Below are 13,873 nucleotides of genomic sequence, written 5' to 3' on the forward strand. Positions count from 1 at the left end.
CCATTACATACATACATACATATACATACATACATTTTATTTGCTATCAAATTAAAATTACAATTGTAACGTGCCCGCGGATAGCTGAGCTAATCTAGGCGGGTCATGTTTGGACGAGTTATTAATATACAACTAGGTACAACTAAATACAACTGAAGGTAACAAGAGAACTAAAGAGACTAGAATTGACAACGATGACTAAAGACAACTAATAAACTAACAATATTACAAATAATAATTAACAACAGAGACTACAGATACACTAAAGCGAAATTATTGAGTATTAACTAGGGTATCTAAAAGATAGTAATGCTGTGGCACATTCTGTTGATAGTGACATATTTAATGCCGTTCTTCATCTATCTGTGCGTTTCAAGACTTAAATTAACTGTTATTTCTCAAAGTAGTGTCAAATCGTGGTGTCACTTAAAATCTGTCCTTATATGCATCAACTTCATGCATGATGACGCATCGATGGCGAGGTGTGACAAAGGATCGAGACAAAAAAGCAGATTGTTATCTGAAGTATGTTTGGACATAAAACGATACACATCAGCCTCCCCTTTACCAGATCGCGAAAATCAAAAAATGTGGAAATTGTAGGAGCGGAAATCTAACTTATAAATTCTGTGCTGGTAGGCATTAAATATCTCTAGAACTTGACAGACTGTGTCGAGAACATGTTCATCGCGATGTGTGAAAATGCTCAAGCTTTAGCTTAAATTCATGTTTCGATGAAAAGGAATAGATTGCAGCATATATGAAATCGGCGTGTTTCACGGTTTTCGTTTGTTTTAATTATTCTACAGGCTTTAGTAATGACGATTTCTCTTCATTTAAGAATTCGACGAAGGAGGTGAGACTGCTAAGAAATGACATACTAAGATTAAGATGTCACAATTAATCATCCAGATTTACAAACTTTAACATACTGCATAGCAAGAGTTGTAAAAGTCAAGCACGATCTCCTTCACATCGCTTTACAGGTAAATCAGAGCAAACTTTCTCAGTGGAATGCACGCGAAAAAGGACGACGGCTCAACGACTATGACATCCTTGTGTTGTTCGTGGCGCAATGCACTCCAGTAAAAGTGGCGCAGTGCAGTCTGGTTAACTGAAATGCATTCTGGTAAAAAGTGATGAATTCGAGAATTCGTACCCCCTTCTATATATTCTTCTTAAATCCTGATTATGTTGCTATGCTTGCTCCGCAGCAATGAATACATACTAGGAGGAAAATAAATTCAGCTTTACTTTTTGAACGATTTCTGTAAGATCAATATAACAGTCTTCTGAAGCTAGAATTTCAAAAAGTATTTGTTTTATTTTCTTCTTAAAGACATTTTTTGGAAGCTTTCTTAAATATATAGGCATTTCATTCCAAATTCTTGTTCCGATTCTAGAAAATGAATTCACTTGAATTGAGAGTCTAGAACTTTGTGTGTAAAAATTATTTGAGACAGAGGATCGAGTATTGTAAGAATGAATATCAGAAATGTCTTGAAAGAGATCTTGAATGTTTCCAGGAGCATTTCTGTGTCTTATTTCAAACATAAGGTTAGCTAAAAGCTCAAAATACAAAAATTTTAATGGTAAAACACTGGCATCAATAAACAAAGGAATCATATGTTGATTTCGCTCAGAAAAATAAATAAAGCGAAGAGCTCGCTTTTGGAGCTTGAGAAGTTTTTCAAGGTGTGATTTATATGCTTGGCCCCAGGCCACCAAACCATAAGTTAAATAAGGAGTAACTAAGGATCTATAAATAGTTAAAAGAGTTTGTCTTGGGCATGCTACTTTTAATGGAAAAACCAGTACTTAACTCTTTCTCGATCAACTTCTTTAACATCTGGCCTATTTTGTGATCGTTGTCTACATAATCATGTTTCGAGAAACGCCTCAAGAACTCGTTCATGCTTTGACCTCTTGCTCTGTCTTTTAAATAGAACAAGGCATAATCACCACAGCTTTTACTGTAAATCGATTGCAGAGACTGTCCATTGTAATTGACATGTTTCCATTGACTTTTTAACCAGTCTTGCAAAGGCTGTGTTGACTTGTAACTCTCTAAAGGTAGGGCGTAGCTGTCCATCACCTTGCACACATTCCCACTATGGGACCAAAGCACCAGCCAGTGTCGGCCCGGTCTCTAATGTGGATCTGTGTTTACAATGTACCCATGAGGTTCGTTCTTGATCGGTCGACGTGGTAATCGATCACAAGCCACCGTCCCGTAAAAGTAAGGTTTCAAAATGGCATCTGCTTTCGCCAAATGATCCAGTTGCACGTTATTCAGAGGTACTTTTTCCATTAGCGTTGGTAAATGTCGTACAACACGGCGACTTAATGCTGTCAATAATTTATGTATCAAAAACGATTTTGTTGGATCACAAAATCCTCCGCGTTTGTTAGTGTAAGAAATGGCAGAAAGATGTACAGTATTGTACAAAAGTGATGACAGCATAATTCAACAAAATTTGCGAATTTCTGGGCTATTCGACGAAAAATGGCGACGTTTTTTTCACCTCGAAAGTTCAAAGAAAATTCAACAAATTTTTCCGATGCCCATTGTTTTAGTCGATGTGAATTTTTGAGCAGTAATTTGTGTCTACTGATAATTTGGCCTGATTTTTCGAGCAAAAATTCGCTCTTGAATTTTCCTTTAAACTTTCCAGCAGAAATCGCTCTGTTTGTTAAGTTTCCCGTTGATTCCCAGTAATAAGATGAATTAAGTCAGAGCAAAACAAGAACATGCGTGATAAAAACCTTAATATCATCAGGAGTGACAGTAATATTTCAAAGCCTTTTCTCACAAACTTACCTTGCTTATGTCCAGAGAAAGCTGATATCACTTTGTTTGTTACAGTCTTAAAGCTTGCAAGCTCAAATAGTCTTTTTGCCAACCTGTTTTCATTGAACAAGAAATGCTACTCGTGGTAGTACTTGCAGCGCAGCCACAATGAACCCAGGCTCTGCGTGACCTTGCGATATTACCATCAAAGGTTTGAAGCTATTATCGAACTATTCAGGCCAGTCTCTTACAGCAGGAGTACAGTATAAGCTTAAATAAGAGAATCTCATTTCAGCTCAGTTTGCGTAAGAATCCTTTGGCTCATGTCAGCCGTGTCTCTCCCTTTTTCACTTGCCATCTGAACGTCCCTCCACTTTTCCTTCCCTAATCCCATTTCTTTGCACTTCCAACATGCTCAAGCATGTCACAAAGCTTAAGTTAGCGAGTTTGTGCCATTCGAAACAATCTAAGGATTCAAATTCTCTACGTTTTTTGCCATGAAAGACGGATTGACACATTAACAACAGCGAATTTTATAGAGGAGTAAAGCGTCAATGTGATTGTACACAAGAGAACAGTACATTGATGGCTCGATACCGGTCTGTGCACTGCACTGCGATATTTTTCATACTGCAAGCGGAATTATCCCTCTAGTAAGGAATTTTCATACTGGTCTTGAAAGTGGCACAAATTTTCATCTTTTGTTTTAAAGAAATAATGCTCAAGACATTGCAAAAAGACACTTGAATTTCACAGAGACAAAACGAAATTCACACATTTTGTGCTCATTACGTTTGCACAATACTGTAAAGCACTAGCATTAGTAGGCATTTCTTACTGGTTTTACAGAGAGGAATACCAGCAATGAGTTACACCTCACATTCACATGCTTATGTGGTTAGAAAGTGCACCAGTATTCGGAGTTGATGATGCTATTGTTACAGAGTTTATTGATAACATTAATTGTTGTCAATTCCCAGTTAATAACAAGGAACTCCAAAGGCATTCTCATACCTGTAGAAAAAAAAGCAAAGAATAAATGTTGATTTAATTACCCAAACTACCTATGAGGTAACTGAAATACTTTATCCTTTAGATAATAATATACCTTGACCCGACATAAAACAACACAAAGACACTTGGAAAACTATTTTAAAAATTTAATGATTTGTAAGAAGGTGAATGTATAACATTTGAGAAACTGCTTCTGAAGTTAAATGTTACTGAAAGTAACTATAAAATTTGCCATATAATCAGCATCTAAATCTCCAACCATATTTTTAACACAACAAGCAAATGAATTAAGGGTCAATGATTATAATGTTACTTGTCTTAAGGCCTCCAGTTTGTCCTGGATGAGGCTGAAATCAATCTAACAGTGGGAAGCATCTTTTAAAGTATCTCAGTACTCTACATTGACGGGTACTTCGAAAGCCATAGCATAGTAAAAAAGTATCTCAATAAAAACATGATTAAGGTCAATAAAAGATTGACAGCACTAGTTTACGTACCACAATACCCTCTTCCCGACTCCTTCTGTGAAACAGCATGAGCAAAATGTGTCTTTACCTCGCTCTTCACTAAGACCTTGACTCAGAATCATTGTGTCTTGAAGACACAGTAATGCTCATAATGATGCTAATCTTGGATTTAGTGATGCAAAAATAAACCGCCTAAAGCAAAAACAATCACCCCTCTCTTCTGGAACACTTCAACTCAGAACCACACTGCTCAGAATTTCAAATAATGCTACTTTTTGTATTATGAAGATTTTGTGACGCCGATCTTCGTTGCAAGAGGATTGGTCCAAAGATTTGCTTTGACTGCTTGGGCACCCGCTTGAGCAGACTGACAAGTGGTTATGCTTTTTCACTTGTGGTTTTCCTGTTCAGGTAATCTGTCGCAAGAGGAGACTTTGTTGAAACTATTGGGGCATGACGTCAAATTTGGCTGTATACAAAGTAGTTAGCTCTAATTTTCATTGCTGTTACATTTTGTGTCTAGTGCTTTGGCACTAGATACAAAAATTGTGAAAGAGCACGCGGCAATTTTGCAGCTTTTTGTCTGGTAGTTGTGCTTCTCCTCTCACTGAATCAAGAGTAATGCCTGTAAATTGTAATACTGTATCAGGGCCAATGTTTTTTTCAGGAGCTAGAGGTACTCCTAGATGATGTCATAGAGAAATAAAGTTGCCCAAGTTGGTCTTGCACCAGTCTTTGGTCTTTGCAATAAACAAAAAATCGTGTAATATGCGCAAAACAGATGAGGCACCCAGATGATGAATAGACAACCATTTGAAAGCAGTGCCAAAAGCTTAAAAATGTTGCATGAAGAAGGAAGCCCAATGGGGAGGCACCGATCATAGTAATACAAATTATTGAACCTCACACCTAGCAGGGAATAGCCAGTTTATTGTCAGTTTTAGCTAAAAAATGCTCCCTGCTGGCTTTAATGGCTGTGATCCCATCACTAACAGATGCATAATGGCAGAGGACAATAGTCGGGAATAGCATCATTGACAGAATTTCCTTTTGGATAGGATGAATGATGAATCAAACAAAATTCAGATGGGTCTTTCTTGGGTACAATGCCCAATGGAGAGGTATGGTCACAAAAGGGGGAGTTCTAAGAGGACCCACAATTCAGCCTACATTACATTCCTTGCAAAATTCCATTCTAGCAATTTCCAGTTGCTGTAGGACACTTATAAGGTTAGGAGATTCAAGAGGAAACCAATCACCAACAAAATTGACATGAAAGCTACAAGAGAAACCATTGAGAAGGAAATGTTATTGTTTTGCTCATAACAGTGTAAGAGGCATTCAAGCCATTCCATTCTTATGGGGGTTACTGGCAGACTGTAAAGGGCCTTATACTTGAGTAGAGTTTCCTTCAGGTTTAACTCCATCAGATTACTGTTGAGGACTTTGTATGGAGCAGTGAATTGTTGGGTGCTTTGCTGCACATTGATAGCAAACATGCTCAAACTGACACCCTTGGCACATTCCCCGTGGGAAAAAAATTCGCACAAAAATGCTGCATGTTGACCTTTGGAACTTATTGGTGACCTTTGGGGTTTATTGGTAATTGGCTGTGATCTCCAAAAGTTAGCTGAGGCCCCTAACCAAAGTTCCCAATGTATTTGATCCCATGGATATTCGTCGGGTGCAGATTGCCTTAGATAACAAAATTGTTTGTCATAGCAGAGCCAGTCCCGGTGTGACAAAGCAATGTCATGGACTACCTTGCAATACTTCATCTACTGTGGGGTTTCACTCTGGTATTGCTCAGTGTAAACCAAGACAAAAGTGTTAAATGGCAAAACCCACTGTGTTCTGTTGGTAACCTTAGGTGCGTGATATGGCTCATGGGTCAGCTGTGGCTGCTTTGCTGGCCCAGAGGAGGTCGTCACAGGTAATGCATACTTATAGAATTGAGGCCCCAAATTCCACATATTCAGAAACCCAGACTTTAGCTTTTATTTTCAAACCCACCTGGGAACTAAAAACCTGGTCAAAACATCATGGGACAGTTATGAAAATTAAGAGAGAAAATGCACTTCGTTAAGTAAACTCTGAATCCACCTCTTAAAAAAAGGTTGGCAATGTTCTTTTAGTAAACCATTTCTTTTGACGCCCCTCCCCCAAGCAATGTTGAGTCTACTGAAAATGACTTGAATGCTTGACATCAATCATTGCATCTGGGGGGGGGGAGGGTGAGGGGGAAAATACAACATTCTTACGGGTTATTGCCTTTATGTCCCAAGAGTTCTGGCCAGGGTTGTAAGTTCTACAGAGACACTTGTAAAAATTTGTTTAGGTTGAATATTGTACCTGCACCAGTGAGGTTGCTGACATGGTTGCTCACAGCTGTGGTCACGCTATCTGATGACAGGTCGGCTTGAGACAGTTTTGATAATGTGGTTTCAATCTATGTGCTGTCTTCAATGGTGTTTTGTCTTATGATCTCAGTGAGACTGTCCTTAGACAATGCTGTTTTCACCACTTCTGAGATAGCCGTCGATATGGTGGCAGAGAGAGCATTTACGTCCAAGGAGACCAAACCGGGATTGTTAATAGCTGGTTGTGGTACAGGTGGGTCCGTTGCTGTCAGTTCTGATGTCTGCTCTCACCTAGAACATGTTTGGCAGCCTGTCCTTGATGGCTGTCCTGGACACTTCCTAGAATGACTTACTGATAACAGATGAAATTAGGTAATTAAATACAATGGAATGCAATTTGATCTCGAAAGAAAATTGATAAGAAAGAATATGACTCAAAATAACAAGATGAAATTCCATCCTAAATTTTTGGTCACAGTTGAGGTGGGCAGCACCACAGGTTTTCCGTAAATCTGATTCATGAGCAATGATACGTAACCAGATTAAATAGAGAAAAAGGCCAAGTTCCCAAAATAATGTATTACCGCCAGTGCTGAGTGCATTGGACCACTCATAAAGAGGCAGCCAAATGATTGTACACTCATACAGCAGGAGTAAGTGTAAAATACATCATCACCAAAGCCATAAATGCACAGTGGACGTGCCAACCATGGTTCAGATGAACCGAACAAGTACAGCCATTGCTTGTGGGAGTAAAACCTGATGGCAAACAAACAGGGGATGTGAAAAGAAACAACTGACAATTTGGCTTGGCTTAAAACATAAAAGGAACTGGCAAATCTTAAGACAATAAAATGAAAGTCATAGAATGCCTGGGCAAGACAGGCAGTATACATAAGAGGATTTTTCAAATTTGCGGCTATAACAATTGTAGGTAACCTAGAAGTGTCCCCCTCAAACATATGATAGAGCTTGTACTGACCAGGACTGTTTAATTGTACTCTGTCGTGGGCCATAAAATTAGTTTCTGCCCTCCAAAACCCTTTATGGCTCCAGAACATTGCACAGGGGATGGGCTCTAGGACTACTTTTAGATACCAATTTAAGAAGATCACGTTCTTGTTAGAGTTAGGAGCCCCCATTCGATAAATAGTTTGACAGACACATACACATTTGACGTTTAGTGGGTCATGGCGTGAACAGGTAAGGTTTTCAGTTGCTGAGCCAACGTTCACAGGGGAAAGATGGCTTAAGTCGTTAGTGTCTAGTTGTAATGTAACTGTTAGGCTTGAACAGTTTAACCACAGAAAGATCAAATTGGATGGTCTTGAGTGCTGTTCTTCCCTCGACCCTGTGCCATTTTAACTCAAGCATTCAAGAATATGCAAGTTCACATCTAGATCGGTAGTCCGCCCTGTATATTTGCGTAAACAGTGCATAAAGGAATGATCAAGTATCAAAACACGTGTTACTGTCGTATGACCGCCTGGCGCTCAATGTTGTAAACTAAGGGTTAAAGAGGTAACTGAATAGTCGAAATTAATAACAGGTACTTGCCTGAAAATTTACTGGAGCTAGTGTACGAAAATTGTTTTCCTTGCAAGATGCTGTTGGTAATGAGGGCCAAGGGAAGAAGAGCCAATTGCTCAAGAGAAATATCTTAAATCCTCAAGGGAATGCCCCCTCTATCTCCTTGGGTGATATTTGACACAAACCAGACTTACGGACCATTGCGTGACCGTCATGGCTCGACATAGATAAGATTATGTGTGAACATAATGTTTGGTTTTGCTTCAGAAAGAGCAGCTATAAAGAGCTGGGATAAATTTAATATTGACTGAGTACCAACATTGCTGTTATGACACAAAAAAGCTACAGGTTGAGCAGACTACAAAGAAGCAGTGGCAAAGGAAGTGGAGAACAAGGGAGTGTGAACTAGCGACTAGAACTAGAGCAAGCAGCAAAGAGATGGAAACTGAATAAGCCTGGTCAGCAAGTTTCAGACCTTAGCTTTGAAGGAAATGAGGGTGAACAGAAAAAACAACAGTTGAAACTGGCACTCAAATTGAAGAGTTTTGATATTTATTTGGTTCTCTAAACATTGACAAGAAACCGTTTGATTGGTAGGAATTGTACAAAACAAAGAAAAAGGTAAATTTTATGCTAGATGACCTTCCTTCAACATTCTAAATAGTGTTTTTGAGGATGTTTCTCGAGCCTTCTCTGTTCTACTTGTTTGACGTACATGGGTAGAAGCCCTGCCTTTAATTTCTGTTCATGCTTCGAAAGTAGTACACTTGCTAAATACAAACAAGATTCTGCTAGACTATCTTTGCAATCCTAAGCTGTGACCAGAGAAAAATTGTTCCTTCTCTTTCTGGGATGACCCAACGTGAAGTTAAAGAGTCCTTCACATGCTGGGAATGTCTCACCTTTGCCTAAACAACAAAATTGTTTGCAATGATGTGGCCTGGTGACCATATAATTATATTCCTCTCGACCTTGAAAAGCTTTAAAATCTTGCCAAGTGTAGAAACTCCTCTTCAAGACAAGCTGACACAAAATTTTGGTAGATTCAACAGGAAGCAAACAGTATGACTTGCAAAGTCCTTTCTTGCCTCCTGAACCACTTGAATCCTCTGGCTCACTTGTTGAAACAACAGCAAACAACTTCTTGTTGATCTTCCTTTTCCTCTTAAAACATCCAGGGCTCTGCTTTTCTGCATTGATTGATTGATCAGGGCTTGTGATCTTTAATTTTTTTATCTGCCTCACCACTACTTCCTTTTTATATGAACAATATTTTATATGAAGAATGTAAAAAGAAGCCTTTACAGTGGGGAGCATACTTTCTGTGCACACTACATAAAGTATAAAGTGATGAAATTGTATGTGCTGTAAATCGATAGAAGCTTGAACGCTTTGAATTAAGGTGTCTCAATACAGTTTTTCTGGATCATTCCAAGCATTTTGAAAGAGCGTTTAAACAGTCTTATCTTAAAGTGGTACTATGACCAAAATTTTGCATTTCCATATCTTAACATTTTTGGATACTATAACTTATAAGTACTTACCATGTCAAGTTTCATCTCAATATTTGCATGGGAAGTCCGATTTTATCGGTGTTTTCAGCTTTTGCCCGCCCACCATTACTCAATTCAAAAATAGCCAAGTGTAGCCGAAAGATCTGGCACTAGTTCATGCCTATAGGAAGTGACATCATATTTGCATCACAACAAAATAACATGGCTAATTCTCTATGCAGGCTTGGAGAAGTGAGAGGTCTTTGCAGTGTTTTTCTTCTGCTGTGAGCTCACAAAATGCCTCCAAGGCGATGTGTAGTTCAAGACTGCAATCAAGTAAGCGATAAAGATCTGGGAATTTCAATGCACACTTCTCCTGCAAGTGGCAGCGCGAATGCGCTAAATGGAAGAGATTTGTGTGTCAACATAGAAATGACTTCAATCCGAAGGGTACGTTTGGTGTATGCCCCTTCCATTTCACTAATGACTGTTTCACCCATGCAGTGCACATAAAAGGAACTGAGAGGCGTTTAAAGCCAGGTTCTGTCCCAACTATGTGGAAAAAAGCCACAGTTTCCCTCAGTGGAAGAAGTCGTTGACGGGTGAGTAGAATTTTTTTGCAATCTGTGATTTTCGCATATTTATCACTTCTGAGCTGTGATGTGCGCCATTCCTGGAACACACACACATCTAAATACGTTTTGGCAACAACTACAAGGGTGCTTTGCTTGGAGTCTTGTTGTTTTATATTTATAAACTGTCGGCATTTGCAAACTGATCTTCCATTGCCCCACACGTTTCCCCAAATTAGGTATGCTTACTTTTACTGGGTTTGCCATGTGCACCAGTTGTCAGGATTGATCATGATTAAGATTTTACCTAGTTCCATTTCTCAACAGTATAATCAGTAATGTACAAGGTTTTTTACTGATTACCTCTTCAAGTAAAAGACACAGGCATGTACAATCAGGAAGCAAGATGCTACTGAAATGGTATTTCTCTCACAGTCACGTCAAAAGCTGCTAGTTTTGACCATGCAACAAACCTTTTAGAACGATGAATTCTTGTTAGGTCCGATCTCCAATTTTCTTTCAATTGTTTATTTATTGGGACCTAAATTTCTAGATGTATGTATTCATAAGTATTTCCCCCCACTGAATATTTATATAGAATTCTTTTAGTTACACTGTAGAGACAGAACAGTAAACAAAATGAAATTTCTGCACTTGGGTTGAAACAAAATTTGTGTTTTGAAGGAAACTAAATTTATGTAAATGATTATAGCACTGCTTTCTTTTGATATATTCTGCTAGCTACATTTTAATTTTAGGTTACATAACTGATTGCTTATAAAACCTTTGCGTGACAGGTAGTAAATGAGATAATGGTAGACCAGGAGCCTGAAGTTGTTGAAATGGAGGAGAATGTGATGCCTATAGTTCATGAAGTGTTTCAGAGAGATGATGAGTTGCCAGGTGGTAGTCATGAGGTGCAAACCTCTGATGCAGTTGAAGCAACTGAGGTGGTTCAGCCAGATATGGATGACATGGCCAGTGAAGTGGTTAGTGTGCAGCAGATTCATGCAGCAAATGTAGTTCGGACAGATGGCGATAATGCAGAGGAAGTGGTATAGGCAGCTGGTCATGAGAGGGTACAAGTAGAGGTGGTGGTGCAGATAGATGAGGTTATGCAGGTGGATGAAGTCACACAGGCAGACGATTTATTGGGGCTTCCTGATCTGGAGGTAGGTACACAGTCATAATAACTATACAAGAGTCTCAGCATGATAAACTTACAAAAGTACAGTAATTTCTTTTGGTACACAAATTAGTAACAAACAATATTTAGTGATGAGCTGAAGTAATTCTATATGTATGATTGTCCATAATTTCCTTTTTAGGTGACTGAAAAAGAAACTACATGTGAAGCATGCAATGCAATGAAGACCGACATAAGCCAGTTAAAGGGCAAGGTTACGCTGCTGAAAAATAAACTTGCCACCAACCAACAGCAGTGGGCTGAAACCTTCAAAGAACTGCAAGAACAGAATCGCTTGCATATGGTAAACACTGATAAGATTGCATTGATGGTTGACACTCTATGACCACTAAATGTGACAACGATAACTGCAATTATGTGTCAGCCCACCATTATCACTTAGTACTATTTCCAAATGAATGTCATGAACTCATGATCAATGCTGATTTTCAACTATTAACTTTCTAGTTTTTTTTAAATTATTCTTTTTGTGTGTCTAGCTATTCAAACTGACGACTCTGTTGAAAACAAGCCAGATATTCCACCTGAAAACCCTAAGAGGTCTAAAGATCCACAAACTGTCCACAATCAGGCAGAGAACGATGAAGAGGAGAATAATGACCACAGTTGGTGCGATGATCTGGATGACCCTACATGGAACCCTGAAAAAATTGACAGTTACTACCAACAAATTAAAGACAAAGACGACACCAGCAAGACACATGACAATCCAAGGTAAACAAGCACAAGATGATAATTAGACATGACTTCTGACAGTTAAAATGCAACTTGAGGTCCCAGGCAATTTCTATGGCCACTTCACAAAAGATAATTGCAAATTCCCAGTGGGAAGTCTTGGCGGTTATCTTAGTGTCTACCCAGCTGTCGGTACTCTCAATGCTAACCTCACATAAGCTTGACATAAAGCGGAGGGTTTGGTCATTTTGCTACCTTGACTGTGATAGGTTCTTTCTTTAAGGCGGGACTTAACCTAAAATTTGCACCTTTTTGCAATGATTTGTAACTTCTAAGGGTTTCACTCAAACCATACAAAACCATATATCAATGGAAAGCTTATGAACCACAGATTTTAGAAATAAGCGACATTTTTGCATTGCGATTATGTGTAACCTGATATGGGTCAAATATTGTGACCCCATACTGTGTATGACCTGAGTGTACTTGAGAAAAGATATCTTGCCACAGATTATCTAAAATTTTGAGTTTTTTAACTTAATAGACAGTTTAGAAGCTATTTTGTGGGATGAGCATAGAACTTTGTTATCAAATAAATACTTTGGCTACAGTGCCAACTTAAAGTGAGCCCAATTTTTCGGGGTCAATTTTGGAGCCATTTTTCCTTGTAACTTTTTCCAAATCAAACATACAGAAAAGTTCTATGCTCATCCAAGAAAAGACTTTGAAAGCAATAAACACTGAAAATTTCAAGTTTATTGGTCAAATCCTTCAAGAAATATTTTTTCTCAAAGTCGGAAAAAGCATATTCTGAGAAAAACTGATAGAAAGTTGGAACACTCAATTTAAGGTTGTTCATAGCACTTATGATGCATTTAAGTCATGAATTTGAATGAAATTGTCCATTTCAATCAATTAGAAGCTGCCTGCTTCATATGTGATGCCCTCAGCCTCCCTGAGGGCCTCTTCTCTGCGTGTACGCAGCAGCTGCATCCCTTGGCGGCGTTTCTTCTCTTTTGCAGAAGCCTGTAGGTCTGATTTTTTGAGCCGCCTTTTGTCCTTTTTCTCTGATGCCTTTTTTGTAAACATTCCAGCTGGAATGGAGAGTCTGTTCATTACACTCGCTCTGCTTGCAGCTCCACTGTGAAAGTGGCAAACAGCAGAAGCTACTGCGCAACGGATCACCTTAACACCATGGTGTTTATGTTTCGGGCAACGAACCCAAACCATTGAGTTGATACACTCATTGCGGTTTTGTGTAGCACCACGCACACATCTTTCAAGGAGCTTTGTTTCACTCAATGTCATGAAGGTAGGGCGCAACAAATCAAAGAATACCTCTGGCAAACAGTCCTCTGCATCATAGGTTGAGGTTCCTGTTGCAGAGTCTTGTTGCCATCTACACCGTGAAGACTCACCAACAGGACAGAAGCGGTGTTGTTTGGCAGGGTCTGGAGAATGAACACTGTGGTGAAGGATAGCAATGATGTTTTTCTTCATGGTGTAAACAGCAACATTAACCTCTCTCTCAGTTGGGTTTGCCTTTGACAAAGTATTTTGCCTGATGGCCAGTCCATAATACTTTTGAAGGCGTTTAATACGACCTTCTGTTAGGCGGCCCTTCCCACCAATAGGTTTCCATCAGTCAGTTTACCTTTGGTGGTAGCTTTTAAGTTCATCAGATGCTTCCCCATACGCTTTTGTACATGTCCAACACAGTCAAGTTTTTCAACTTTGCATCCATCATACATGTTTTCAACAGCA

General features: G+C 39.0%; 1 protein-coding gene and 2 pseudogenes across 1 annotated transcript in view; 1 reads left to right on the top strand and 2 right to left on the bottom strand.

Annotated features, from left to right (window-relative positions):
* Positions 1-5,613: 5,613 nt before the first annotated feature.
* On the bottom strand, positions 5,614-9,721 carry LOC149115585 (uncharacterized; annotated as a pseudogene).
* A 1,302-nt stretch (positions 9,722-11,023) lies between these two features.
* The window catches only part of LOC149115586 (uncharacterized), a 3,659-nt gene continuing 809 nt past the window's right edge, over positions 11,024-13,873 (top strand). The window contains exons 1-3 of the mRNA XM_089285084.1: positions 11,024-11,399; positions 11,556-11,717; positions 11,914-13,873. The exon at positions 11,914-13,873 is cut by the window's right edge and continues 809 nt beyond it. Coding sequence (XP_089141210.1) covers positions 11,343-11,399; positions 11,556-11,717; positions 11,914-12,174 — 480 coding nt within the window. The 5' untranslated portion in view covers positions 11,024-11,342 and the 3' untranslated portion in view covers positions 12,175-13,873. The remainder of the gene's footprint in view (positions 11,400-11,555; positions 11,718-11,913) is intronic.
* LOC149115587 (uncharacterized) overlaps positions 13,011-13,873 on the bottom strand; it is an 8,209-nt pseudogene continuing 7,346 nt past the window's right edge.

The sequence above is a fragment of the Orbicella faveolata genome, unplaced genomic scaffold (genome assembly GCF_042242905.1).
Source record: "Orbicella faveolata isolate gen_17 unplaced genomic scaffold, um_ofav_v1 contig_13, whole genome shotgun sequence".
Lineage (NCBI taxonomy): Eukaryota > Metazoa > Cnidaria > Anthozoa > Scleractinia > Merulinidae > Orbicella > Orbicella faveolata.